Source organism: Sceloporus undulatus, chromosome 5 (genome assembly GCF_019175285.1).
Source record: "Sceloporus undulatus isolate JIND9_A2432 ecotype Alabama chromosome 5, SceUnd_v1.1, whole genome shotgun sequence".
NCBI lineage: Eukaryota > Metazoa > Chordata > Lepidosauria > Squamata > Phrynosomatidae > Sceloporus > Sceloporus undulatus.
Window position 1 is genome coordinate 193,020,086 of NC_056526.1, and position 25,988 is coordinate 193,046,073.

At 51.3% G+C, this 25,988-nt stretch overlaps 3 protein-coding genes and 1 long non-coding RNA gene across 7 annotated transcripts in view; 2 read left to right on the forward strand and 2 right to left on the reverse strand.

Moving 5' to 3' along the window:
- The window catches only part of LOC121930549, a 35,763-nt gene extending 28,228 nt beyond the window's left edge, over nucleotides 1-7,535 (forward strand). The window contains exons 2-3 of the long non-coding RNA XR_006103966.1: nucleotides 3,359-3,468; nucleotides 7,005-7,535. This is a non-coding gene — a long non-coding RNA (uncharacterized LOC121930549). The remainder of the gene's footprint in view (nucleotides 1-3,358; nucleotides 3,469-7,004) is intronic.
- DCTN1 (dynactin subunit 1) overlaps nucleotides 1-8,734 on the reverse strand; it is a 73,859-nt gene extending 65,125 nt beyond the window's left edge. Inside the window, exon 1 of the mRNA XM_042466918.1 lies at nucleotides 8,598-8,734. The gene's annotated coding sequence lies outside the window, so the exon portion shown is untranslated. The remainder of the gene's footprint in view (nucleotides 1-8,597) is intronic.
- An 80-nt stretch (nucleotides 8,735-8,814) lies between these two features.
- LOC121930521 lies at nucleotides 8,815-14,408 on the forward strand. 4 transcript variants are annotated; one of them, XM_042466966.1, is made up of 4 exons: nucleotides 8,815-8,956; nucleotides 10,093-10,253; nucleotides 11,347-11,507; nucleotides 12,096-14,408. In XM_042466966.1, the coding sequence occupies exons 2-4, from the start codon at nucleotides 10,103-10,105 to the stop codon at nucleotides 13,392-13,394; spliced, it is 1,611 nt and encodes a 536-aa protein (XP_042322900.1). In that variant the 5' UTR covers nucleotides 8,815-8,956; nucleotides 10,093-10,102; the 3' UTR covers nucleotides 13,395-14,408. The 4 variants fall into 4 exon arrangements, with proteins under 4 accessions (XP_042322900.1, XP_042322899.1, XP_042322903.1 ...); XM_042466965.1 differs by having other exon boundaries at nucleotides 8,822-8,956; nucleotides 10,090-10,253; XM_042466969.1 differs by having other exon boundaries at nucleotides 8,822-8,956; nucleotides 10,090-10,253; nucleotides 11,365-11,507.
- A 55-nt stretch (nucleotides 14,409-14,463) lies between these two features.
- On the reverse strand, nucleotides 14,464-25,988 carry LOC121930534 (retinol dehydrogenase 11-like). The gene is made up of 6 exons (XM_042466993.1): nucleotides 25,534-25,988; nucleotides 20,914-21,153; nucleotides 18,677-18,766; nucleotides 18,248-18,436; nucleotides 17,351-17,460; nucleotides 14,464-15,459 (listed from the first exon to the last, which is right to left on the reverse strand). Exons 1-6 carry the CDS (start codon nucleotides 25,691-25,693, stop codon nucleotides 15,253-15,255), a joined length of 996 nt encoding a protein of 331 aa, XP_042322927.1. The 5' UTR covers nucleotides 25,694-25,988; the 3' UTR covers nucleotides 14,464-15,252.

Genomic DNA, 25,988 nt, shown 5'->3' on the forward strand with positions numbered 1-25,988 from the left:
TGGCTGGAACAGCAGTCACTTAACTGCCATGACCAGAAAGCGTGGCTGCTGTCTTCTACAATGTGAGATGACAAGAGAGAAGTTTTATGACATCTCATCCAACAAAAATCAATGTTGTGGGCAATTCATTTACTTTGAAGTACTTAACATAAACAGGCCCCTGAGAAGGCCACCACACTCTGCATCAACATCCCTCTCAATCGCAGGTCCCCACAGAGGCAAGGAAAGCCTCCTCCGTACCTTAAGAAGCAGCGCGCCTGAACTGCAGCCCCTTTTGCAGAGAGGAACTGCCAATGCCCCAGTGGCACAGGCACAAAGGGATGAGGGCTACTCCCAGGGCAGGCCTGCTCTTTCCTTTTCTACCTCTCTCTCACATCCCACAACATGAGCCTGCCTTTCCCAGATCTGCTGAACACCAAGTGGTCCATCTGTTGACCATTCCAAGCGGCAAAGCCAAATCAAAACTTCAAAACTGAACAGGCTCAGAGGCAGAGGGACCAGTGGACAGCTAACAGCAGGGAAGCCTGGTCTAAGCTCCACAACTAAAGGCCCTGAGCTGGAGAACCTTGCAAGCGGGACAACAGTTGGAGCCCTCAAGCCTGGCTCAGGACTCTCCCAAAAGCTACACCAAACATGGAGCTGGTGGGACACTCATAACAGCAGTACATCCAGAATAGAGAGGCAGAACTGCTAGGCCCCAGACCCACAGCGGTGGGCAAAATGTGGCCCTCCACTGTGTGGCAGGAATTAAGGACGTCTACCTGTAGCAGATTCAGTACGGTGGGCTTTGGGCTATGTTTTTAAAACCCAATCGAGCCTTGGAGAAGCATGTCTTAGTTATTTCACATCTAGATTATTGCTGTATACACTACACAGAGATGGCTACCGAAAGCCGCTTTGATCCGAAATGAGGCCATCTCCAGGCATTAACAGTGACCATATATCCAGAGCATGTATTCACCTCACTGCAATAACTACCCTGGCCCCCGCTTGCTTCCCAGTATAATTCAAACTGCTGGTGGTGACCTGTTGCTGTTGTGGGCCTTCAAGTTGTTTCCAACTTATGACAACCCTAAGACCACCCTATCATGGCAGAAACTGGGTTTCCCTGGTGAAGCAGAGGGATGCAAACTCTAGTCTCTCAGAGTCATAATCCAATGCTCAAGCCACTGCACCATGCTGGCTCTCAATGGGGACCTTTAGCAAGGCCCCAATGGCTGAGGAAAGACCTCTCTGAAAGACAGCTTGCTTTCACAGAGGCTTGTGTGCCTACAGAGGCCATCTTGTGATTTAAGCTCTTCAGCGGAAGCTCTTGTTGCCACTGCCATCCGCAGAGACAGACAGAATCCTTTCAAGGTTTTGCGCTACTCACAGCCTCACAAGAGTAGTTTCTTTCTCCACCTTCAAAGCTCTCGGCAGAACAAGGATTCATGCCTATTTTAAGGACCTATTTTAATCAGGAATGAGCAACTCTGGTGGACCTGGGAGCCAATGTTCTGCCATGGACCACAAAAAATGAGGGAACATTAGAAGCGGCTGGAAGTCTACTTCTGTCTTTGAAAAATGGGCCATTGAATGATGCTGTTGGAGGCTTCAGGGTCATCAGTCCACGCTTTGTGCCAAAAAAGGGAGAGCAACTGGGGGATCCTTGATCCACCTCTACCTTCATTACAAAGTTACAGTGATCGTAACACAAAGTTCAAGGGTGCCTCTGAGCATGTGCCTCCTCCTAAGGCCATGTCAACAGCCAAGTATGAACACTTCTTGATAACCACAACAAAACCAAACTCTTCCTCTGGCAGCTGTGCTGTCACCAGCAGGAATGTCTTCTCATTTAGGCAACCAACCAGGTTTTCCATCCAGCAAACGCCTCCAGCAATTGGCAAATACCAAGCGCTGCTCAAATCAGCAGCTGTTAGTCCTGGCACCTATCAGGTTCGAGCTTGTTGTAAGTGGCCTTGGGTCCTACATTGGTTGAAAGGTGGAATAATCAATTAATTATATAGAGTAGGCCCTTGGTATCTGCTGAGGTTTGGCTCCAGGACCCCACCATGGATAGCAAAATCTGTGGATGCTCAGGTCCTGTTATTTACAATTGCATAGTAAAATGGTGTCCCTGACATAAAATAGCAAAATCAAGGTTTGCTTTTTGGAATTTATATCCCTAAAAAATATGTTCAGGCTGCGCATGCTTGAATCCGTGGGTAAAAAATCTGTGGATACAGAGGGCTGACCGTGCCACATAAGGCAATGGTTCTCAACCTTCCTGATGCCACAACCCTTCCATGTTGTGGTGACCCCGAACCATAAAATTGTGATGTCTTGGTTCCTAAGTCCATCAGAAATATGTGTATTCCAATGGTCTTGGGTGACCCCTGTGAAAGGGTGGTTCGACCCCCAAAGGGGTCGCGACCCACAGGTTGAGAACTGCTGACATAAGGAAACATGGGATGGACAGAAGGTGCCAAGAGACACACACTATGCACCTCAGTGGCTCCTCAGTCACCAAGAAGGAACATCTGCCTTACTTCCTGTTGCCATTAAAGAGCTGCTCAACAGGGGCTACTGGGTGAAGGGGGGCACCTCTTGTCACTCAAAACGCCAAGAGTTGAGGGTCTACCACAAGGGTGAGGAATCCACAGCCCTCCAGAGGATGCTGTTCTTTAAACCCCACCAGTCCCAACCAGTGGGGCTGCTCTCCACCACAGGCTCTCCACCCCAGTTCTGCCAGCTTGTCCATCAGGCCAAAGGGACTGAGAAACCCATAGAATCCTAGAGGCCATCCAGTCCAACCCCAGTCTGCCATGCAGGAACTCTCAATCAAAGCATGCCCTGTGACAGATGGCCATCCAGCCTCTCTTTAAAGACCTCCAAGGAAGGAGACCCCACAAGCCTCCAAGGAGTGCATTCCACCACACTCCCAAGCAGTATATTCCACTGTCAAACAGCTCTTACTCTCAGGAAGTTCTTCTCAATGTTTAGGTGGAATCTCTTTTCCTGGAGCTTCCATCCATTGTTCTCTGGTACAGCAGACTAAGAAGAATGGACGCAAGCTTCAGGAAAAGAGATTCCACCACGAAGGAGGAGACCCTTCCATCAGTTCCTCAGGGGACCCCAAGAAGAAAAATGGCTCCCTACTTCCCAGGAAAAAGAGTGATCCACTTGGCACTAGGACCCTGCGCAAGTCCAACGGTGTGCAACTGCGCACTGTCAAACTGCACCATTTTGCAATTCCAGCAGTGGCTAAAAAAGCCCCAGAGTGGAAGCAAAGCTGCAGCAGATGCAAGGACAGAAGGGGGCTGTTTTGCAGAGACATTTGAGGAAACCAACTGCCTTCTCTCTCTCTCTCTTTCTACAGCTAAAACTGGAGCAACCGAAACTGCAAATCAATATATTGTGCTTCATTGAAGGGTAACCATAGCAACACGGAGAGGAGCCGAAGATGCTGCTGTCTGGGAACAGGAGGAGGTTAGTCTCTTTCAGCTCAGGGTCATTTCCATCCAAATAAGTCCCTCATCCCCCCCCCCACCCCACCCTCCATTGCTGTACAGCTAAGTCCCCTTTCCATGTCTATCCATCTTCTGCTTCTGAGAGGGTGGGCCGGGAGTAGCCCACCTTGACCACATACCTCTGCGCAGAGGTCAGAAGCCGGCCTGCTGCTGCCCCAAAGGTCACACGTCTGTCATTCCCTGCTTCACATCTTGCTGTCCCTTCCGGTCTTCCCATCCGATATTGGCATTCTCTTGTTCTTTACCAGCTGCTAGTGCAGCTCTCTCCTTCATCAGCATAATAACTATGCAATAAAGTCAGGTTTTCTTTTATTCATTTCATTACTACGGTACTTGGACATTTAAATAACTATGTCCATCATGCAGGGTCACCACAAAAACCTCAAAGGAAATACCCACCTGGTCACCCACGGCCTTGACCAGCTAAACCAGAAGGCATCACTTCTGCCCTTGAGACCCTCTTGAGGGCTGCACTGTCTGTCAAAAATGCCCCCCTCTAAAACTCAAACCAGAGTGGACCAAAGCAGTCCACAGCAAGGATCTTGATTTAACAAAAGCAGGAGGGCCCTATGCGCTTTTAAAAGGTGAGCCTCTGCTCCTGGGGCCTCTTTCAGGAGAAGCCACTTAGCCTTAGCTTTTGGTGGGTTTTTCCGACTATGTGGCCATGTTCTAGAAGAGTTTCTTCCTAACATTTCGCCAGCAGCATCTGTGGCTGGCATCTTCAGAGAACGCTTGCCTGGAAAAAGCTGGGTCTGTATATACTGTGTGAGCCTGGGAATGCAGGAGGGATTTGCATGTGTCTTGTTCTGCTGCAAATCACTCCTGCATTCCCAGGCTCACACAGAGTATATATATAGACCCAACTTTGCCAGCCACAGATGCTGGCGAAACGTCAGGAAGAAAGTCTGCTAGAACATGGCCACATAGCCCAAAAAACCCACAAAAACTATGGATGCCGGCCATGAAAGCCTTTGACTCCATTTAACCTTCTTGCCAACCAAGGGCAGTCCAGAAAAGTCCAAGTGGGCCAAGTCCTGTAAAAGAGAGAGAGAAAAATCCCGACCCAATATGCTGAACGTTCCCCAGCCCTGAGCTAAAATGAATCAGCCAATAGTCCTAAAAGGCTCAGCACCATAACATAGCCTACTTTTGTAGCTTCTGGATCAGATTCAAAGGCCCCACAGTCCAGCAGCTTCCCAGCCCCAAGATGGCCAAGCAGATGCCTCCGTGGGAAGACCACTTAAGCTGGGCAGCAGGTCCTATGAGCCTGTTATGCGCTGCTGCTACTCCCACTGCATCTGATTCCTAAGACCAGGCGCAATGATCATACAGACCTACGGAAATTTGTCAACTGCCTTTTTATTGCTATCCAAGTGAATCAGTTGTTGCCGATCTTGAAGCGGCAAATTCCCCATCTGTCTGGAGTGAGATACAGAACGGGGCTTTTTCTACTGTCAGCTTGGCTTAGCTACAGATTATTTTATCCACAGATTCAATGATGCACAGCTTGAAAATATTCCCAAAAAATATAAATTCCAGAAAACAGACCTTGATTTTGCCTTTTTGTGTAAAGGACACTATTTTACTAGATCACTGTACAGTATTTAATGAGACTTGACCATCCTAGGATTTGGGGTCCATGGGGGGGGGGTCCTAGAACCAAAGCCCAGTGGACACCAAGGGCTCAGTTTCACCGGGTTCTCACTTTATCAAATACCTCTCGGCTAGTATTTCATTTTCACACACACAGTTGCGCAGGGCGCCCCAATAAGCTGCTTTTTTCTATGTACTTCCTAGGGAAAGCCTATTAAGACCTCCTGGCCATTGGGCAGAAACAGACCATCGTCTTCCCTTTCCCACAGGGAAGCTCAGTCCGCCCAGGTCTCCTCCCTGTTAACCAAGGGTTGCTAATGGAAGATCATAACATGCATCTAAGCTACTGCATGGCGAGTCGTCGATTCAGGTAGCAAGCGAAGAAGCCTCTGCTGCAGCACTGGAGGTTTTTAAGCAGAGGCCGGATGGCCATCCGTCGGGGATCCTTTGAGTGTGAGTCCCTAGAATCATAGAGTTGGAAGAGACCACAAGAGCCTTCTAGTCCAACCCCCTGCCATGCAGGAAATCTCCATCAATGCGAAGGCAGTTGGACTGGATGGCCATTATTGGGGTCACTTCCAACTCTATGATTCTACGACTGTGTGTCACATTATTGATTAGATGGGAGTATTATCAGAGAATCACAGAATCACAGAGTTGGAAGAGACCACAAAGGTCATCCAGTCCAACCCACTGCCATGCAGGAACTTTCAGTCAAAGCATCCCCGACAGATAGCCATTATTGGAATCACTGCCACAATCTTCATTTGTAACCTATGGGACCGGCCCATTGCCCATCACAAGCTTCCAGACTAATCTGCAAAGCAACACATACACAGCTCATCCAGGCAGAAGGAGACATTAAAGAGTCAGATTTTGTGGCTGAGTTCACACAGAACTGGGCCTACACCGGAGGGTTACAATACTGCCGCCTGCAGAGTTGCTTGGGCTTTAACCACGTTCTCCTGTACAAAGAAAAAACTGTTGAGACCAAAACTGTCCCAACAAATCTACGGCATCAATCTATGCTGCTTAGAGGGCTTTGATTGTTTGTTGTACACATAAGGCAAAGTGTCTCCTGTTCAAAGCAAACACTCCACCTCACGCAAACATCTGGGTTCTGCTTCTGGGTATTTCTGCACCCAAAACCATCCCTACAGCTATAGGGTTTTTTATACCTCGCAATACAAGAGAGCAAAAAAAACACCGAGGTTAAAGCACTTGGTGGAATTTTGTCTTTCTCTGATCTGCCTGGATGAAAGTTATTTATTTATAGTTTATTATTATTATCATCACAATTTTTACTATTGTTTAGAATAAGCCACTAAGGACACAGAAGCAGTAAGACCCAAAGTAGAATCATAGAGTTGGAAGAGACCCCAAGAAGGGCCATCCAGTCCAACCTCTTCCTGCCATGCAGGAACTCTCCATCAAAGCATTCCCATTGACAGATGGCCATCCAGCCTCTGCTTAAAAGCTTCCACAAAGAAGGAGACTTGGGTCCAAGTCAGACTATCAAGAAGTTCCTCCTAATGTTAAGGTGGAATCTCTTTTCCTGGAGCTTGCATCCATGGCTCCATTGTGTCCTATTCTCTGGAGCAGCAGAAAACAAGCTTGCTCCCTCCTCAACGTGTCACTCCTTTAAATATCACCTCTTAACCGTCTCTTCTCCAGGCTAAACAGAACCAGCTCCCTAAGTCTCCCCTCATAAAGGATGGTTCCCAGAGTACTACCAAGTTATTTTCGTTACCATATTTTCTGGGGTAAAGAACAAGGTCACAAGTATTAGAGAACATCACAGAGGGACCCAAAACCTTGATGTGATTAAAATGAGCACACAACCCACAGAAAAGCCAGGTCTGCCAACTCACTGGCCATGCCTCCCCTTGTTTTCCCCCACAGCGGTGCCAGGACCAGCCGGACGTGGGCAGCTGCAGCTCCTGCCAGCCAAGACCCAGCCCTGCACAGCCGCCAGCAGTGCCTCTCCAGTGCTGGCTCTCCTCCGCCAAGGCCTGGCCTCATCCATCTGGCCAAAGCACAGAACTGCCCGGTCACAAGGGCCACACTGCCATGCTATAGACTGCCACAAGAGAAGGAGTCTGAAAACCCAGTTTGGTTTGTCTGAATGGCACAAAGGAATACCTCGGTCTCCGCAGATGCGGGGCACTCATTTAGCAACACACAACCGCTCTGGTAGCCAGGGATGCATCGGTTGGACAGTAGGCGAAGGAAGAGCATTGAGGCACCTGGATCTGTTCTGCCTCCATGAGCTGCATGACATGCCTGGCTTCTCTGAGGGGAAAGTCAGATGGACCTCTGCACCAAGGAGAACTCTGCTTAAGGCAGCACAGGACACAGCCTTCTCTTACTCTGTGCAGATTTAGGTGCTCAATGGATGTCCGCCAGTCACCGCCAAGGGCTCCCCAGGAAAGGCCTCGCTCATCCTGGCACCCAAAAGCAGGAGGGTCCGGCCCTCCAGGAAAGTGGGTCTCCATGCCAGTTTGGGAGCTATGGATGCCTTTCTTTTTCCCCTTCTTTCACTGGACTCCTTGCAGAACGCAGCCTCACAACCTCAGAGAAAGCAGGAGGGGATGATGGGCCAAAGGACACTTCAGGGGCCTCTCAGGAACCTTCCACGCACTTCTTGCAATCTTATGCATTGCTCTTTTACGCAGCTGAGTCTTCAGCTGCAAATGGTAGCTTCTTATTACTATTACTATTGCTATTATTTGCATTCCCGCTCTTTTCGAGAGCAGCGTCAGAGCATTAAAAACAGTACCATTGAAAACATTATTTAAAAGCACACATTAAAAAGGAATTGAATTCTTACGGAACTAAAAGAATAAAACGAATAGAGATAAAACTAGAGAGAGAGAGAGAGAGAGAGAGAGAGAGAGAACTGTATCAGTTTTTTACAATGGTCCAACATCCTTTATTTTTATCATCATCGCACTATTGTTGTTGTTGTTGTTGTTGTTGTCCTTGTTGTTGTTGTTGTCGTTGCTGCTGAGTGCCTTCAAGTCATTTCCGACTCGTGGCGACTCCAAGGCAAACCTGTTTTGTTTGCTATCCATTGCGTTTTAATGCTGCTTTCCTCCCTGAAAGGGACCCAAGGCGGCTCACAAGACAAAATACACTTTAAGGTCCATATCTGGGGCATTGAGGATGCATCCACACTGGAGAAATAACCCGGTTCAGCACCGCTTTGACTCTACGTGGCTCAAAGGCTATGGAATTCTGGGAGTTTGTTCTGCTCTGCTCCACTCTGGGCTCACAACGAACTCCAGCTCCCAGAATGCCATAGCCTTTGAGCCAGACGCGGGGCCAAACCGGGTTATTCCCTTCTTCGGTCCCCTCTGCCACCCCTGCGAGGTAGGCCAGCCGACGCCCTCTGGGACCTGAAAGGCCGTTTGTGTGTCAGGAAGCGGAGGAGGAGCCCCCAGCCCCGCTCCTTCCCCGTTTCCCCCCGGTCTCTCGCTCTTAATTCTGACTCACCGGCGCTTAGGAGCCGCCAACCGCCTTCCTGCCCCTCTCTCCGCCGGATGCAATTCTGACTCAGGCACCACTCTAGACAGCCCTTCGAAAGAGGGCCTGTGCGCAGGCGCATTAAGCCAATGAAGCCGGACCGCGCCCCGAAGTGAGGGCAAAAAGGCGGACGTCGCTTACGTCAGATGAGGGCGGAAGTGGCGTCTTTGGCCTGCCTAGTTTAGCAAGCGGAAGCCGCTCTTTCCTCCTCGCCTCGGTGGTTGAGTGACTGACTTCCGGTGGGCGGTAGAGGCCTAGTCTGCGGACGGAGCCCTTCTGCCTCAGGCGCCGGAGAAGCGGGATCTCCCTGCGGAGGGTCCTGGCTCCGGGCAAGTTCTCGAGGGAGGAACGGGCGGAAGGGAGGGGCTCCGGGGACCTGGCTGGGGGACCGGGGCGGAGTCACTCCTCTTGCCGCCAAAGGGCCGCGGCCAGGGCTCGCTCGGTTCCTGGGAGGCAGCTGGCCCTCGGTCGGAGAAGCAGGGCAGAGCCGTAAGGGCCGCAACTGGAAGGGTCCCCCGGGGCATCCAGGAGGACCCCTCCTCCTGCCCTGCGGGAGGCATAGGACCCGGAGTGGGAAGGGGCCCCGAGAAGGGCCCTGATCCAGCCCAGCCGCCGCCTTCTGCCCGCAGGAACTCCTTTGAGAGAGGGCCATCCTAAAGTCTCTGCCTAAAAGCAGCCTCCGCAGAAGAAGGAGGCTCCCAAAGGCCGCAAGAGAACGGAGGCGTCCTAGCATTGAAGACCTGCCCCCCAACATCCTTCCCTTGAGCCCAAGGGGAGGGTCTCCTTTCAGCCAGGGGCGCAGGGCCGGCCATCGGCTGCTGGAGGAGCCCCGGATGCACGCAGCCAGACTGGGGCCCTTGGCTGGAGTCTCCCTGCAGGGCAGAAGGGCCTTGGGACGGGGCCCTTGGGGTCCCTTCCGAGGCTAGGGCTCTACGATGGCCGTCAGAGAGAACACAGAGGTTACAAACAAAGTCTTCAGCTGCCCAGAGGTTGCACAAGGCTCTTCTTGTGGCACAACAGAAGCGGCACAAGCAGAGTGCAAATGTGGCAGGATCCGGGTGTTGCCCTTCCGCCAGAGAGCCATGGAGCGTTGTTAGCCTTGGCGCTGCAGATTGCCACTTGTGTGTCACAAACCCAAGTCTCATTACAGTTACTGCATACATGGCGCTAATTCCTTCCTTCTTAGGGCAGCCGTCGCCTGTTTGGTTCCCTTCAGGCCTTTTGGGCAACGGTTCCCATCCAGAGGCCACAGTCCTGGCATGTGGCACCAGGCAGAGGACGGCTGCCTCAGGGGCTTGTTTTTGTACAGCAGGAGGAAAGAGTTGGCATTAAACATCCATCGGCATTAGTCACACCAACTTTCGGTCAACTAGAATGCTTCCGTGCAAAGATCCACCTCTCTGGACCCAAAGCTCCCTGCCTTCTGGGCCCCTTCTCTCATGCCTTTTGTTTCTCTCTCCAGCAGCAGCAGCATCATGCCTAGGAAGAAAAGCCAGCGGTCGCTCCAGAGGCTCTGCCTGGAGAACATAGCAAGGAACATGCAGCGTGTTTGGGCCAAGGACTACACTGACAAGTACCTGGATGAGTACCAGTTCCGCTACATCCAGGGACCCTTCAGCGAACTGGGTGAGAGGCACACAGCCACTGGGAGGGACTGGAGGCTGCTGGCAGAGAATGCGCTGGGCGTGTGACACGCAGAGCTCCAAAGGCCATTTGGGCAAAGGGCGAAGCACGCAGGGCGTGATGTAGAAAGGAAAGGCACTTGGTCTTTGCCAGGAAGTGGTGCAGGAGGTTCTTGTCCAGAAGTCTCTGCAGTCTTGGCTTTCAAGTGTGGAGAAAGCGTAGCGTATCCACAGCCAAACACAGTGGGCTTGCTAGCTAACCATCGCCATTTCCCAGCCTCCTGGAACATACAGTCAGCCCTCCAAATCCATGGATTCAAGCAGCAACGTCTTCACATTTGTAAAATATATCTATATATAAATTCCAAAAAGCAAACCTTGATTTTGTTATCTTATTTTATTTTTTTAAAGAAGGGGCACCATTGTATATCATGGGACTTGAGCATCCATGAATTTTGGTATCCACAAAGGGTCCCAGAATCAAACCCAGCGGATACCAAAGACCCACTGTGCTTCCCTTTTCTCTCATGAGTCTTGTTGGATGCTCTCCAGCTTTTTGTTCTTGAAACAAGCAGGTGGCCAAAAGCAAGCACATGTCCAGTGGTCCTGGGCATCCATGTGCCTCATAGTAGCATATACAGGGGGTCCTGGTAAATGTTGCTTGGCTACCTAGAAGGAAGGAGCTTAAAGAAAACCCAGCATGGAATAAAGTGTAATATCAAACCAGCACATCTTCAGCTTGTAAATGGGGCTGGTGGCCTAAGCCTGTCTGTTGCTTCTCCCTTTGTTAACATACAGATGTCTATAGAACCTCGGCAGCATTCTGGCCAAATGTTAACTGCTGTCCAGTGGCAGAAAAGAGTTGTTTTGTGTTCAGATGCTAGATAGATCATGCTTTAGCGGGCAGTTAAAGGATAACTAGAGGGCTAGAAACAGTAGAAGTTATAGGATCATATATAACTGGAAGAGTCCTTCAGGGCCATTCAGCCCAACCCACTGCCATGCAGGAATACACAGTCAGTTGTCTTGCCAGGCCCTGAGTTAACGTCTGGGTGTTTCCTCTCTTCCCACCCCATCCCCGTGTCTCCTAACTTCAGCTGGCTCCCTTGTTCTAGAGCTAATGAGTCTAATGGGAGAGCGCCTGACCCGTGCCATGCTGCATTTGCTCCTTGTGCCCCACCTGAAAGAGCTGTACTTGCACATCTGTCCGCAGCTGGTCAGCAAGGCCATCGCCCAGATGGTGACAGCACGCTGCAAGGTAAGGGGATAGTAGAAGTGGCCATGGGGTGTTATGGGCAGATCCTGCCTCCTAGCCTGAGTGACCTTCGTGTTCCTTCTGCATCTCTGGGCTAGATGTGCAGTTCTTCTGGCCCTCCCCTTGCTTGAGAGCGCATGGCTTGCTCTCACCTGCCCTTCCCTTGGGGTCAGGTCTGTGGCGTGGCAGGAGTGGGTAGCCTCCATGGAGCAGTGGCTTCTTCCCACTCCTTCCTTCTGCCTTATCTATTGAGACAGGACGCCTTGTCTTGCCCTGTTCCCTTCTTTTTACCTCCCCAGAGGCTATAAAGAAGAGCATATTCTGCTCACTCCCATGGTTCAACATGTGGCCACAGGCAGAGGGCACCTCACCCCTGGCAGAAATACCCAGAGCACAAGGACTGATTTAAGGGGAGAAACAGGCAGCTGGGGGTCGTTCGGTGACCAGGGAGCTGTTGTGGAGGAGCAGTTAGCAAGATCAGCCATTTGGATACAACTTTAAATAAATGGCATTAAATTGCTCATGATCTCTCTTTTCTTCCCCCAACTGCCTCCTCCTTTTTCTCTCTTCTCTCCCCCACTCCGAGGTTAGAATTTGACCTCTCTGCTTCTCACTGGCTGCAGCCGAATTCCCTCAGCTGCATTGATTGACCTCGTGGAAGGCTTGCCGGGTCTCACAACGCTGGCCCTTGGGGAGACGCAGTGCAACACACAGGTCCTATCTGCCATTGGCTCCACCTGCAAGCGACTTCGTGTGCTGGACATCTCTGACTGCAAGAAGCTCTCTCCAGCCTCCCTCTTCCATCTGGCCTATGATCCCACGGCCGGCACCTTCTGCTGCCAAGCGTTGAAGACCCTGGAGGTGGACGGAATGGAGAGCAGCACCCCATACGGCAGCGACCTGCCCTGGGCCCTGGTCTACCTGCTGCTGGCCTTGCCCAGCCTGGTATTCTTGGAGAACGAGTTCGCCACGGATGCTGTGTGTCTGATCCATGACCTGCATTTTGGCGGTGTCCAGGTGCCCCCTGGGTTTCCCTCCCTAAAGGATCTGGTGCTGCGCTGGGCATCTGCCAACCCAGATAAGGTGGGCTCCAAGCCGACACTGCCTCTGAAGGAACTCATGGAAGTGAGCGAGTCCAACTTGCGTGTCGTCCGGGCCGTGTGCCCCAAATTGGCAAAGGTGACAGTGTTTCTGGAGGAGAGACCTGGCCTGTCCCGGCACTTCCTGCCCTGGGCCTCTCTCACCAGCCTGACCCTGGAGTGCTCAGGGCTCCGGCAGCTGGAGGAGGTGCTCCCAGTCACGAGGCGCCTGGGGACCCAGCTAGAATCCCTCTCGCTGGACGGCTTCTCCTATGAAGACGAGATGTCCTTCCACATCCTCCTGGGCCACTGCCCCAACCTCCGGAAGTTCCATGCTGCCCTCTTCCACTATTGGAAGGGTGGGCAGGGCGAGGAGGCCTCGGACAAAGATGGCCGTCGCCCCCTGGCCCCTCATGCATTCCCCCAGCTTGAGGACTTCAGCCTGTCCTTCTCAGAGCTGCAAGAGCCTTCCCCTCAACTGCAGGTGTTGAAGGCCAGCCTGGCCTCTCTCCTCAAACGTTCCCCTCGCCTGGGGTCCATAATGCTTCTTGGCCTGCCCTTCTCTCTGGATGATGCGTTTGCGGAAGTGCTGGGGGCCCCTGGCACTGACACCGCCTTTCCCCACCTCACTTTCCTTTCGCTGAGTGGCTGCAAAGTCTCCAGTGGCACCATCCACCGGATCCTGTCCCTAGATAACCCACTTGGCAACCTTAGTTTGGACCGCTGCCCGGACATCCATCGGAAGCACTATGATGAGCTGCTCCAGAGGGTCAGCAGGGAAGGCCTTGAGGTGCGCATCACATGGGAGTGAAGAGACACCCCCCCCCCACCCGCCATAGACCCAAAGGCTCACACCAAGACACAGAGTAATAAAATTAGGACTACACAGCCCAAGTATCACCTCTGAAAGATGCTAGCAGGGCAGGAAGCAGTGGGTTCTGAGTAAATGTCACTGAGGGGCAGAGTCTGGCCAGACAGGATTGCTTCCTGGACTTACGTCCCTCCTGTACACTTTGTCCCATCCTGCAGTGCCATTGCTCAACACAGCTGCGCTGGGTCTGAATGTTCAGCTGGTTTGGGCTGGGCCTGGCTCTCATTCCAAGACTCCTCAACTTTGCTTGAGACTAACACCCCACCCCCCTGCTATGGGATCAGCTTTAGTGGTAGTAGGTAGTCTACAGTGAAGGAAAGCCTCTCAGTCCTTTAGCTGAAGGGTTGCACCAGGGGTCTGTCTATGGAGAACAAAATGATGACTCTACCCCTGCCCCCCATGCCACCATCCCATTACTAGACCAGTGGGTGATGGAACAGTGGGAAATGACCCTGAACACCAGGTCTTGGCTTGGCACAAACCTCCTTGGGCTGAGCCAGGCTACCGCAGTATCCTTTGCTTCGCTTTAAAGGACAATTGGAGTCAGGGGCTGGGAGAGTACATTCCCAAGGATCAGTGTGTCCATGTCAAGGCAAAGCCCCATGTTGTGTGTCCTGGAGCCATGAGGCGTTTCGCTGTTTTTGTTGTACTGGATTGTATTACAGAGTCATTATACTGGGATCTGTTGTAATTTGGGGCCAAGGTAAAAGGAGGGCAGGCGTTGGGTGTGTGCGGAGGCTGGTGGCTGGGCAAGACAGTGTCCTGATGGGTAGCTATACTGTACCTAATGGGTACAGTAGCAGGCATTTGAACAGGTATATCGAGGGGTGAACTGTGGAAATATAGTGTACAGTATAACAAATAGGAAACTGCAGTGACAAGTTTATATGAACACCACTTTTTTTGTCCACTTGCTTCTTTTATATCTTCTCTAATAAAATTCATTTGGTGCAACCTTTCCTCTTTCTTTGGCCTGGCTGTCAACAGATTTACCCAGAGAACTCAGAAGAAATATTCTAAGACAAGTTTATTTGTCCAATTTAAGCCACGTGTTTCCCCTGCGAATCGGCCACACAAGCCCCAGCCCACAACTGCGCTGCCTATGGCCAGGGGCTGCCAAGGCTAAATCTGCCTGAATGAAGGCGGATGAACCCATTGGATTATAAATCATAATACTTAACAGCACAGCAAAAGACAAGAATTTAGGGGAGGGATGGGCAGAGAAAATATTTTCAGACAAGGGAATGTACATCTGAGGATCTCTAACCCAGAGGAAGGGAGGCAGCATGGTCTAGTGGTTTTGAGTGTTGGATTAAGACTTTGGCAGACCTGGATTTGAATCTGGGCTCTGACTGGAAACCCCTGGGTCACCTTTGGTGAGTCTCCTTTTCTCAGGCTGAGAGGAAGGCACTTTGTGGCAATCTCCTTTGGAGAAACCTGGCCGCAAAAGCCCTTGGAGGGGGCTGCCATATTGGAGCCGGTGTGGGGTAGCGATTGGACTGTTGACCTAGGATTCCAGGGTTTGAATCCTGATGCTAAGCCCCAGGAAACCACTTGGGCAATGCATGCTCTCAGCTTCTAAGGAGAGAAAAGGCAAAGCTACTCTGAAGAAATCTACAAAGGAAAACCCATAATAGGTTTGACTTAGGGTTGCTGTAAGTCAGAAACGCCATGAAGATGCCCAGCAAACCAACCCACCCAGCAGGACTCCAAGGGCCCAGAAGACGCCTCTCCTGCCCTTCAGGGGCCTTGGGGCACCCAGACTGGCTTTCCAGGGCCTTGAGGTTTTGGGGGGTGCTTATTTGTCCCCCACCTGCGGCCCCCTTCTTCCCAGGCCTGTTAGCTTCTCTGAGGCCTCCCAGAGCTTGCGCCCCACGGCCGGGTCCTCTGCCAGAGCCAGGGGCAAGGCCAGGCTGCAGTCACTGTCAAAGTACTTGCCCGAAATGCCCTCCACTTCCTTGGAGACGGCACAGTAAAGGGTGCTGGTGGCTCCTTCCCTTGGCCCCTGGGGAAGACCGGAAGAAAGGGTCAGGGCCAGACCGGGGACAGGAGGCTTCGCATGGGACCCTTCCCAAAAGGAACATGACAGAGGGGGGGACTGGGGTCAAACGGAGACCCCCATGCCCATACCCCTTCCCCAGCCCCTCTTGCTGCCCCCAGGCATGGGAAGAGCACCCATTTAAGCAAAGGGATACTTCACAGTCTTCAGGGGGTCTTCCCTCCCTGGCAGCCCCCCTGCACACATGGTTCCTCTTTGACCCAAGCAGCCAGAGGTTAATGTGGGGCAAGGCCTTGGCTCTCACCACTAGGCACCCCTGCAAGGGAAGCAGGAGGACTCTCTGCCAGGCAAAGACGACAGCTAAATCAACCTGCCAGCCTGGTTTAAAATGTTTAATATCCTTTTAGCCTGTGCCAATTGTCTCTGTTTTATATTATTTCACACTGATGTACTACTGGCTGGTTTTTATTGCATACCATCCAGAGCTACACCTGAAGACATGAAACGGATGTGAGAAAGGTGGAACCAAACACAGCAGGAGGGTTTCACTAACACTAGTCCCACGCTATGTATCCCAAAGTGCATGTAATGAAAAATGAACAAAGATACTGGAACGCTGGAAGACGTGGACTAGGTTGGACTTTTCATTGGCAACTTCATTGGTAGCTGGATGTTTGGTGATTTAATATTTCACTGTCATATTATTAGTTGTTGCTGTAAACACATATGAATATATTTTGATGCAAAAGGTTTCCAGTATCTTTATTAATTTTTCATTACATGTACTTTGGGATACGTAGTGTGGGACACTTTGCCATTCCCTCCCTATTGTTTTGGACTAGTGTGAGAAAGGTGGGCCAGAAACCCAGGGAACAGACCGGCCCCAGGGCTTCCCAATTTGTTTGCCTTGTATTGCTGACCCAGAGGAGGCCTCACTCTGGCCCTCGAGGCCCCCATTGCTGGAGAGGTCAGTGGGGTTCACAGGGGATCACCAAAAGGGCATCTGGCTGGGCAGAGAGCGGCCACAGGGTCAGCTCCGCAGCTCCAGGATTCTCCAGATGGTCATCCAGTCTAACCCCCTTCGTCCAAGCAGGAAGACACCCTCAAAGTCTTCCCTGTGACTGACGGCCATTCAGCTCCATTTAAAAACAGACTCCAAAGAAGGAGGCTGCATCCACACTAGAGAAATAACCCAGTTTGGCACCGTTTTTCAGCCTCCTGGCTCAAGACTATGGAATTCTGGGAGTATGTTGTGGGGCCCAGAACAAACTCCAACTCCCACAATTCCATAGCCTTGAGCCAGGGCAGTTAAAGCGGTGCCAAACCGGGTTGTTTCTCTGGTGTGAATGCAGCCGAAGACTCCACCGCTCTCCAAGGCAGTAGCATTTTCCACTGTCAAACAGCTCTTACTGTGAAGAAGTCCCTCCTAATGTTGAAGTGGAATCTCTTTCCCTGTAGTTTACATCCATGGCTCCATTGTGTCCTATTCTCTGGAGCAGCAGAAAACAAGCTTGCTCCCTCCTCAATATGACATCCCTTCAACTAGTTGAATAGGGCTATCGTATCCCCTCTGCCCCATCTCTTCTCCAGGCTAAACATCCCAGCTCCCTATGTCACTCCTCTTAGGGCTTCATAGTTTCCAGACTAGCCTTCCCTGGAGGGCGCAGCCACCACCCAGAAGGTGCTGCCATGTTCTCCAGTGGCATAGCCATGGACAAGGGCCCCCTTTGCCCAATCACCACCCCTTCTCTGCCCTCCTCATCCTGACCCCTTCCTGGTTCATTTGCCCTTTGGTTTTCCTTCCTTCTGCTCCCGCTGAAGTCTCCCAAAAGCTGCAAAACCCTCTGCCCCATCTCCGTGGCTCCTCCATGGAGGGCCTTGCTCCGTCCCACCTCACCTTCAGAAAAAGGAAGCCAAGGATGCTGTAAAGCAAGCGGTGCCACCAGCTGTAGTAGCGCATGATCTCCGTCTTGATGACTCCGGGATGGAGAGCATTGACCGACACCCCTGCGAGGGAAGATGGGACAGGATTTGCACTCAGTGCAGGAATGAAGGAACAGGGTGATTCCAGGGAAACTGCTTGTGGAGAAAGGCTTGCCAGCTGCATCGTGTTTCATGCACGCCTGGTTCCAACATCTGGAAATCAGGAGCATTCACTTGCCCTGACCTTTTAACGGATAGGGATCACCCTGCCAGCGCAACCTGTCCATAGTTGGACTACTGCAACACACTCTGTCTGGGGCTGCCCTTGGGTCTGGTTCAAGAGCTGCAGCCATTGAAGAATGCAGCCTTTATTATACCTCCATTCCAAGAACTAGCCATTCTCTGCTTCCTTCTCTCTGCTCAGTTCCTGACCCATAAGAAGAGTTCCTCTATGACCTCATAACTGCTGCAGGTATAACTGAGGAGTCTTTGGTTGCGCAGCCCTACAAAAAAGGCCTTTGGGGAGTCTTGGCAGACAGTGCTCTCTGCCACATTGCTCTTGCCCAAACATTCGCGGACACTTTCAATGAATTCTAAACAGTGAGCGAGGGATGGAAAACATGTCGGTCCTTTTCAGCAAGACTTAGAGGCGTCTCTAGTAATGACTTCCCCCAATTTACCTCAACGAGATGCTAAGGCCGCTGTCCCAGACCTTCCCAGATCCTCATTTGGAAACCCTTTTTTAAATTAAAACAAAATAAATCTCAGTCGTCTGATGCAGAGACTGGTCCCACTTATACCCTTTGGCCCAGCAAAATATATGTAGAGCCTATACGTCTGCGTTTCCAGCCGCAGAGAGAGAGGTGCCCACCTGTTCCCCGCAGCCTCCGGTCCAGCTCAGCTGTGAAGACCACGTTCATGAGCTTGGTGCTGTTGTAAACATGGCTTCTGTTCTTCAGTGGCTCCTCTCCGGTCAGGAACTTGAGGTCCAGATTCCCCCAGTAATGCATGAATGACGACACGTTCACAATGCGAGCGGGTGCTGAGGCCTTCATGGCATCTGTGCAGAGCGGGAGAGAGTTGCAGGTGGGGCATTTCTGGGGTGGAACAGAGTTGCACAATCCCTGTGCCAGAAAAGACCCCCCTAACTTCCTGCTGGAGGAGGGATCTGGCCTGAGCGTTTGCTGTAACCCTGCAAACCACCCGCCCTGCTCACCCTCACAGGGGGGACTTGGGTCCCCTTTGACAATCCCAGGTCAAGCTGCGATGGCGGGTGGGGAGAGAAGACCATTGGCCTCACCTAGCAGAAGGTTGGTCAGAAGGAAGGGGCCCAAGAAATTGGTGGCAAAGGTCAGCTCCAGGCCCTCGGCGGTGACTGTGTGCGGCAAACCTGAAAAGGGACATAGCAGAACAAAGGCATGGAGAAGAGGCAGCATGAAGGATATATCTGAAGGCTGTTGTCACATAGAGGATTGGAGAACGCTTGGTTTCCGCTGCAGGATGTGAACCAATGGATCTCAATGAGAAGAAAAGAAGTTCTAACTCACAGAATCATAGAATCCTAGAGCTGGAAGAGACCCCAAGGACCATGCAGACCAACCCCATTCTGCCATGCAGGAACTCTCAATCAAATCATCTCCATTGACAGATGGCCATCCAGCCTCTGCTTAAAGACTTCCAAGGAAGGAGACTCCACCAAAATCTCTGAGGGAGCATCTTCCACCATCAAACAGCTCTTACTGTCAGGAAGTTCCTCCTAACATTTAGGAAGAATCTCTTTTCCTGGAGCTTGCATCCATTTGTTCTGGGTCCTATTCTCTGGAGCAGCAGAAAACAAGCTTGCTCCCTCCTCAATATGGCATCCCTTCAAATACTTAAACAGGGCTCTCCTATCACCTCTTAACCTTCTCTTCTCCAGGTTAAACATCCCCAGCTCCCTGTTGTTCCTTATAGGGCTTCATGGTTTCCAGACCCTTCACTGTTTTAGTTGCCTTAACTGATCATTAGGAAGAGCTTCCTGATACTAAGAGCTGCTCAAAAGTGGGACTATGGGTTTCTTTGGAAGCTGCCAGACTCTGCTTCATTGGAGCCCTTTAAACAGTGGCTGGATGGCCATCACCTGTTAGGAGTGCTTTAGTGGCGTATTCCTGCTTGCCGGGGGTTGGACTATATGGCCCTTGGGGCTTCCTCCAGTCAAGCGGTTCCATGTTTGTAGGAAGCAGCTGTTTCATCCTGGAGTCACCACAACCCCATGGAAATACCAGCCTTTAAGGGGTGCCCAGGGATCCCTAGGCTCCATTCCACAGTTCCTAAGAAGGGGCACAAAACTGCAGCTAGGTTGCTTCTGGCGATCCGCTGCATGGCTGACGGTCCACAGATGGGAGAAATGATGAATCCGCTCTGGATCCTAGCCCTGTTCCTCCTGCAGCAAATCCGGGTTGGCTGGAACCTCTGCTGCTGCCCAGCTTACTTCAAGACTGGCAAGGCTCCAGTTTGGAGCAACTGTAGAAGAAGCAGCACAGGTGTCTGTGTGTGGGGTGAACACAAAGGTTTGCAAACAGGGTCTACAAGAGAGGGGTCCTTCTCCTCTCCATCACTGGTACCTCACTAGGAGCGCCCAGGAAGGAAGGAAGGGAGGGAGGGAGGGAGCCCTGGCAGGGGTCTGGGATCATCCGGCTTCCCTCTAGGACTGATGTGTTACTGTCTAGAGCTGGCAGAAAGCAAGGGGCAAAGCTCTGCCATTGGACAGCAATGCTCCATCTGTTTGCAAAACTTCCATTATGGCTGCTGTCTGTCAGTCCCATTCTGCCTGCCCAAGACCCTCCATGTGTGGCAAGACCACCGGGGCTAAAGACTCAAAAGTACACTCCGAGGTGAGACCTTAACCAGGCCAATGATAGGATAGACAGGCTTTCAAAGCCCACTGGCTTCTTCATCAGCCAAAGGCAGTTTAAATAACCAGGCAGAGGAAGAGATGGGCTGCTGTTAGAGTCACAACAAGATGTTGTCTTGCTTGCAGTTGGGTTGTAACTGGGAGAGGATCTTAGGCGGAAAAGAGAGGCTACACACCTGTGACCTGCTGGAGGAGACTGGGCACAAAAGCAGCAGAGGCCAAGCGCCCCGTCCTCCTGCTCCATCTGCAGCCCCTTTGAGACTGGGGTCTCTCTCTGCCTCCAAGAGGCCCTTGATCCCTTTTTGGGCAAAGCACAGTGAGCCCAATCTTGCCAGGTCTTTAAAAATGCCAGGCATTGCAAGAGCCCTCTTGCAATAACCCTGCAAACAAGATGCAGACTTGTGACTCCTCACTGGTCTTCCTCTGCATCATTTCTTACCATCCTTGTGTGATGAATAAGCCAGTGAGTGTCGAAAGGCAGTGGAATGAACTTTGGCCCTTCTGCTTGACCCGATAAGGGCATCACCAGAGGAAGGACTGTGGCTGCCCAGAGGCCAACTAGGAGCCCCTGGCTCTTGGCTCTTTGGGGCTGCTCCTGCCGCCTCCTGGTCCCTGGCCTGGCCCTTGGCCCCCAAGGCCTTTACCTGAGGCTCCTGCGTTATTGACCAGGATGTCCAGGCGCTTCTCTTCCTCCAGGAACCGCTGGGCAAAGTCCCGCACGGAGGCCATGGAGCTGGTGTCCAGGATGCGCAGCTGCACCTGAGGGTTCCCGGTGGCCCTGCGGATCTCCTCCAGGGCAGCCTGGCCACGCTCCAAGCTGCGGCAGGCCAGGATGGTCCGCGCGTTCCGGCGTGCCAGGTCAAGGGCCACGAACTTCCCGATCCCTGCAGGAGACAAGGGCAGCCGATGCTTTGAGCTGGAAACAGATGGACCCCAGGCCTCCACACTCCACCCAAAGAGCGTTTGCTGCCAGAAATCCAGACACACATCCTTGCTGGAGAATCACAGAACTGGAGGAGACCTCAAGGGCCACCCATTCCAGCTTTCCTCAGCCGTGAAGGAAGACTCCATCCAAGCCATCCAAGTATTTGAAGGGAAGTCACACTGAGGATGGAGCAAGCTTGGTTTCTGCTGCTCCAGAGAACAGGACCCAATGGAGGAATGGACGCAAAATATAGGAAAAGAAGTTCCACCTCAACATTAGGAAGAACTTCCTGGGAGTAAGAGCTGTTTGACAGTGGAAGCTGCTGCCTTGGAGTGCCATGGAGTCTCCTTCTTTGGAGGTTCTTAAACAGAAATTGGATGGCTTTCTGTCAGGGATGCTTTGATGGTGAGTTCCTGCATGGCAGAAGGGGCTTGGACTGGATGGCTCTTGGGGTCTCTTCCAACTCTATGGAGTTTATCACATGAAGGAGTTTATCCTGTGACTATCCCGCAAAACTCATGTAATTACGCGTAACGATTTTGCACAACATTGCACAAAACGCACCATTAAAATGGTCACAAAGAAGCATTAACACGCAACTTTTTACTTTCTGGATTTCCGTGACAATGCATACAACTTGACCATGATACCACTTCATTTACACAATTGTGTATGATAATCATTCGCGCAATTGCTTGCCATTTTTGCTTTATTTGCGGGATGCTTTAAATGCCCTTTAATCTCTCTTTAATGGCAAAATCAGCCCCAGTGTGGTAAACTCCTTTGATTCTACGATTCTAACTTCCGGTTCTGTCTTTTATTGATTGCAACAGCAGACATGACCAAGAAGGATGGGGAAGAGGAGGGCCGTCCTGAACCCAGCTGTCCCAGTGCTGGGCTATGCTGCTTCCCATGTGCTTCCGAACGCCTGGAGTTAACCCAGAAACACACAACAACCAAACTCAAGGGTTCTATCAAAGAAAATAATCTGTGTAAAATGCAACCCACGTCCAATTACCAAAAGACACCTCTGTACAGAAATAAGGCATCAAATAAACACTGGAGTAGAGAGTCCAGGATAATTTCAAAAAGGGTACAAATACCCCACTGAAAAATGAGCAATTGCACAAAATGTTCAAAACATCCAAACTCAAGGCCAGAGTTATCAGACCCTGGAACAGGAAAGTCAGTAAAGTTACTGAAAGGGTAACAATACCCCACTCAAAGAAGTGCAAATGCAAACATAAAATCCTAAAATGATATTAAAAACTCAAGGCCAGAGGCCTTTCGACCTCAGTCTTCCTCAGTGGCCTATAACCATTTAAAATATATTGCATCTGCTCATCAACTCAATGTGTCTCTACTCAATTCAGAAGCAAGAATGGTCATGTATTGCTCACTAAGGCCTTTATATAACCAGATGGTCTGGTGATGGGAGTAGGGATGCCATATCTGGTGGCCGCTGGGAAAATCCCGCTTTTGGGGGGCCCTCCCAGTCCCGGCCCGGTTTGGCCCCCAGCCACGCATTTGTCCCGGTCTGGGGCCCGCTCCTGCGGCCATTGCTGCTGCTGCTAATGCGGCTGGCCGCGGTACCAACCCGCCTCCTCATTCCCTTCCTGGAGTGGTGGGCAGCACCAACCCACCTCCTCCTCCAGCTCCGCCTTCCTCCTCCTCCTTCTTGTATACCTGGAAAACCAAAGTCTGCCCGTACTATTATGTTCCTGATGTTTTGAGTACATTTATAGGCAAACATCGGTCTGTTTTTATATCCTGGTATGTTTCCCAGCAGGTGCCAGTGTTTCATAATGCTTTCCTTCACCTTCTGTCAATGTCTATTGGAAGTAAGCAGCATGACCACCCTTTCGGCTGCTCTCTTGGGTCTGGAATCAAGCAGAAGTTTCTTCTGATCTAACCTACGAACTTTGTCCTGTACCTCTTTAATAACCTTCAAGGGATACCCTTTCTCCAAAACATGGAGGCATCTAGCATTCGATTTCCTCCTGTACCGAAATGTGACACTAGTCCCTGGAGAAGTCTGCCAACAAACAACAGGGCTTTGTTCTCCCATTAAATATTTGCAGAAACAACCTGTCAATCGTGTTGCAACTTTCCTGCTCTAGATAGAGAAAGAAATCAATCCCACATTGTGCTAGCGCAATGTTCATCTACAATCGCACGGTTAAGGGGTGGTTGCGTTCCACCTCCTTTCTGCTGAATATCAGTTTTGTGCAACCGGCTGTGCATCAAACAATGTTCAGTCTCTGTTTTCTGCAAACTCAGTGAACCACGTGAGACATTGATGGCATTGATGAGCCATCCAGAAATGCCCATTGGCGCATGCAACAGTCACACTTGTGATGTGGACGTGTCCATTTTGCAATGGCCGAGACATACAGCCACCTGCGCAAGGGATGCTGTGCGCGTGAGAAGCACCACCAGGACGCCAGGCAAAGGCGCTGGGGATTGTGATGCCGCAGTTGTGGGTTGGGGGACATCAGGCAGCAGTGATGGAAGAACGGAAAGACCAGTCCAGGGATGGAAAGGACCAGTCCAGGATTATACCGGGAGAAAGAGAATGAGCTGAAGTCAAGGGGTGCGCTGTATGTATGGGCAATGCTTTTTAGAGCAAGAGGAGCCAAGAAGACCTCACTTTCTGGTTGGTCACAGAGGCCTGGAAATTAATGGAGGACATTAACAGATGCTGCTTCCGGTTTGTAGACAAACTCCTGAGACCATATTCATAATTTAACTTCAAACCAAGATTCCCAAGTTCCTTTTAGCTGGGGCTGGACTAGAATCATAGCATCATAAGAGTTGGAAGGGACCCCAAGGGCCCCCCGGTCCAACCCCCTTCTTCTGCCATGCAGGAACTCTCAGCCAAAGGATCCCCATTGACAGATGGCCATCAAGCTTCTGTTTAAAGACCTAGTTGTTCTCAATGTGTCATTTTCTACGATGAAGACATTTTCATATTTAAAGGCCCAAAGTCCATGATCGTTAGCAAACTAGAGTCCAGCCATATTGACGGTGTGGGTCAGAATTGTAAGAACGGGAAATTGACCTTGGCCGCCTGACATATTACAGATAGGGCTGCCGGGAACTACGTCTCCCTCCGCTCACTGTATCCTTTACTGTTGCGTTTGTGCAGCATGGATGAAACGAATGCCCTGTTGTTGCTTGATAAAAACTCATTCTGAAGTGATACTTTCGCCGAATGAAGTCAGGAGGCTCTCTCTGCCATCCAAGTGGGTTTGCAGTTTTGCATTGTCAAAATGCAAGCGTATCAACTTCTGGTTTGTGCCAATAAAGTTGCTCTTTGCTGCTGGGACAGACTGCTTTTTCTGGAAGGGAGGAAAACTCTTTGGCCAAAGATAACAACCTTTTCCCACAGATTCAGGGTCTAAATCCGCATACACTTCGGATGGCCGGGGGGGGGGCTGATATCTCTGTCCTCCCCCAATATTTATAGGTCAACTGGCTTTGGCTTGTACAGTCCTGACCTTGGGACTCTGGCCGACTCTGAGCCCTGAACTGACCGGATACCACTCAACGGCCAGATATACGTTTTAGTGCTTTTAATTATTTTTAATCATTTTTTAAAAATATATTGTTTAATCCTTTTTTAAACTTTTGCAAACCAATGTTTCAGCTTAATATTTTCAAATGTATCGCAAGCCACCTTGAATCCCATCCTGAGAGGAAAATGTGATTCGAATTCAATACATAAGTGGATCAACTCTCTTGGGTTCAAAGCTATGCGGGAGAGAACACGCCATGCTTTTAATGCCAAATACTTCCCCTCCTCCAGTGCCACCATCGCAATGCGGCCAGGAGCAGGCTGAGCAGATGTCATCATAACTGCAAAGGAGGACAAGGCACCTCAAAATGTAGGGCATTCGAGATAAATGGAGGCCGTGAACAAATAAAAGCTAAAAACACCCAATGTTAATCCATGACCCCACCCCACCCATCGGTAGCAGCTGAACCCTTCTGGACTGGCATGGCACCTGCTTTCCAATCCCTGGCACTGTCCTGCTTGCCTAGCATGGATGTTAAAGGCATGATTTGCACTCAGCGCCTTGTGCAACCTGTGCTGCTGAGAACTGGGTCATCTCTCACACCTTCCGCAGGCAGGGCTGCCATACAGGGCTGAGGTCATCTCCCATAGTGCCCAGTCCAAGGAGGGAGTGCGGACATGCTGACCAGGCACAGCAGAGGGCAGATCCTGGGCCACTCATGCCACAGCACCCACTAGGTCCCTATTGCTCCCAAAGACCTTGGCTGCAGCCTGGGCACCATCCTTTGCTCTAACTTTGCCCCATCCTGCCGGGAAACTCACCGCTGTTGGCTCCAGTCACGACAGCCGTTTTGCCACTCAGGTCCACAGGGCAAGTGCCAGGGCTCCATCTCCTCCACCTCCTCGCCCAGAGGGCCACAGCCAGGACCAGGGAGCAGGCGGCCCAGATGGGATGGGAAATGACTGCCCCCAGGACCCCCATGTCTGGCACCCAGGCCTGGTAGGCTGGTGCCAGCGGTGAGCCACCCAGCTCTATGTGGCTCTTCCAGCCAGCTCAGGCGGAGGAGGACAAGCGGCACTTCAGGGATCACAGAGCTCCAGCGGGATGAAAGTCCAGGGCTGAGGAGCAAGAGGTTCCCCTTGGACCCGAGCCCATCAGCAGCTGTTGGAACAGATCCAGTGTCAGGTGGAGGAAAACATGCCCAATTGCGCTCTTGGGTACACAGCTGGAACAAGTGCCACATCTGCAACAGATGTGGTGCCTTGATTCCACACCT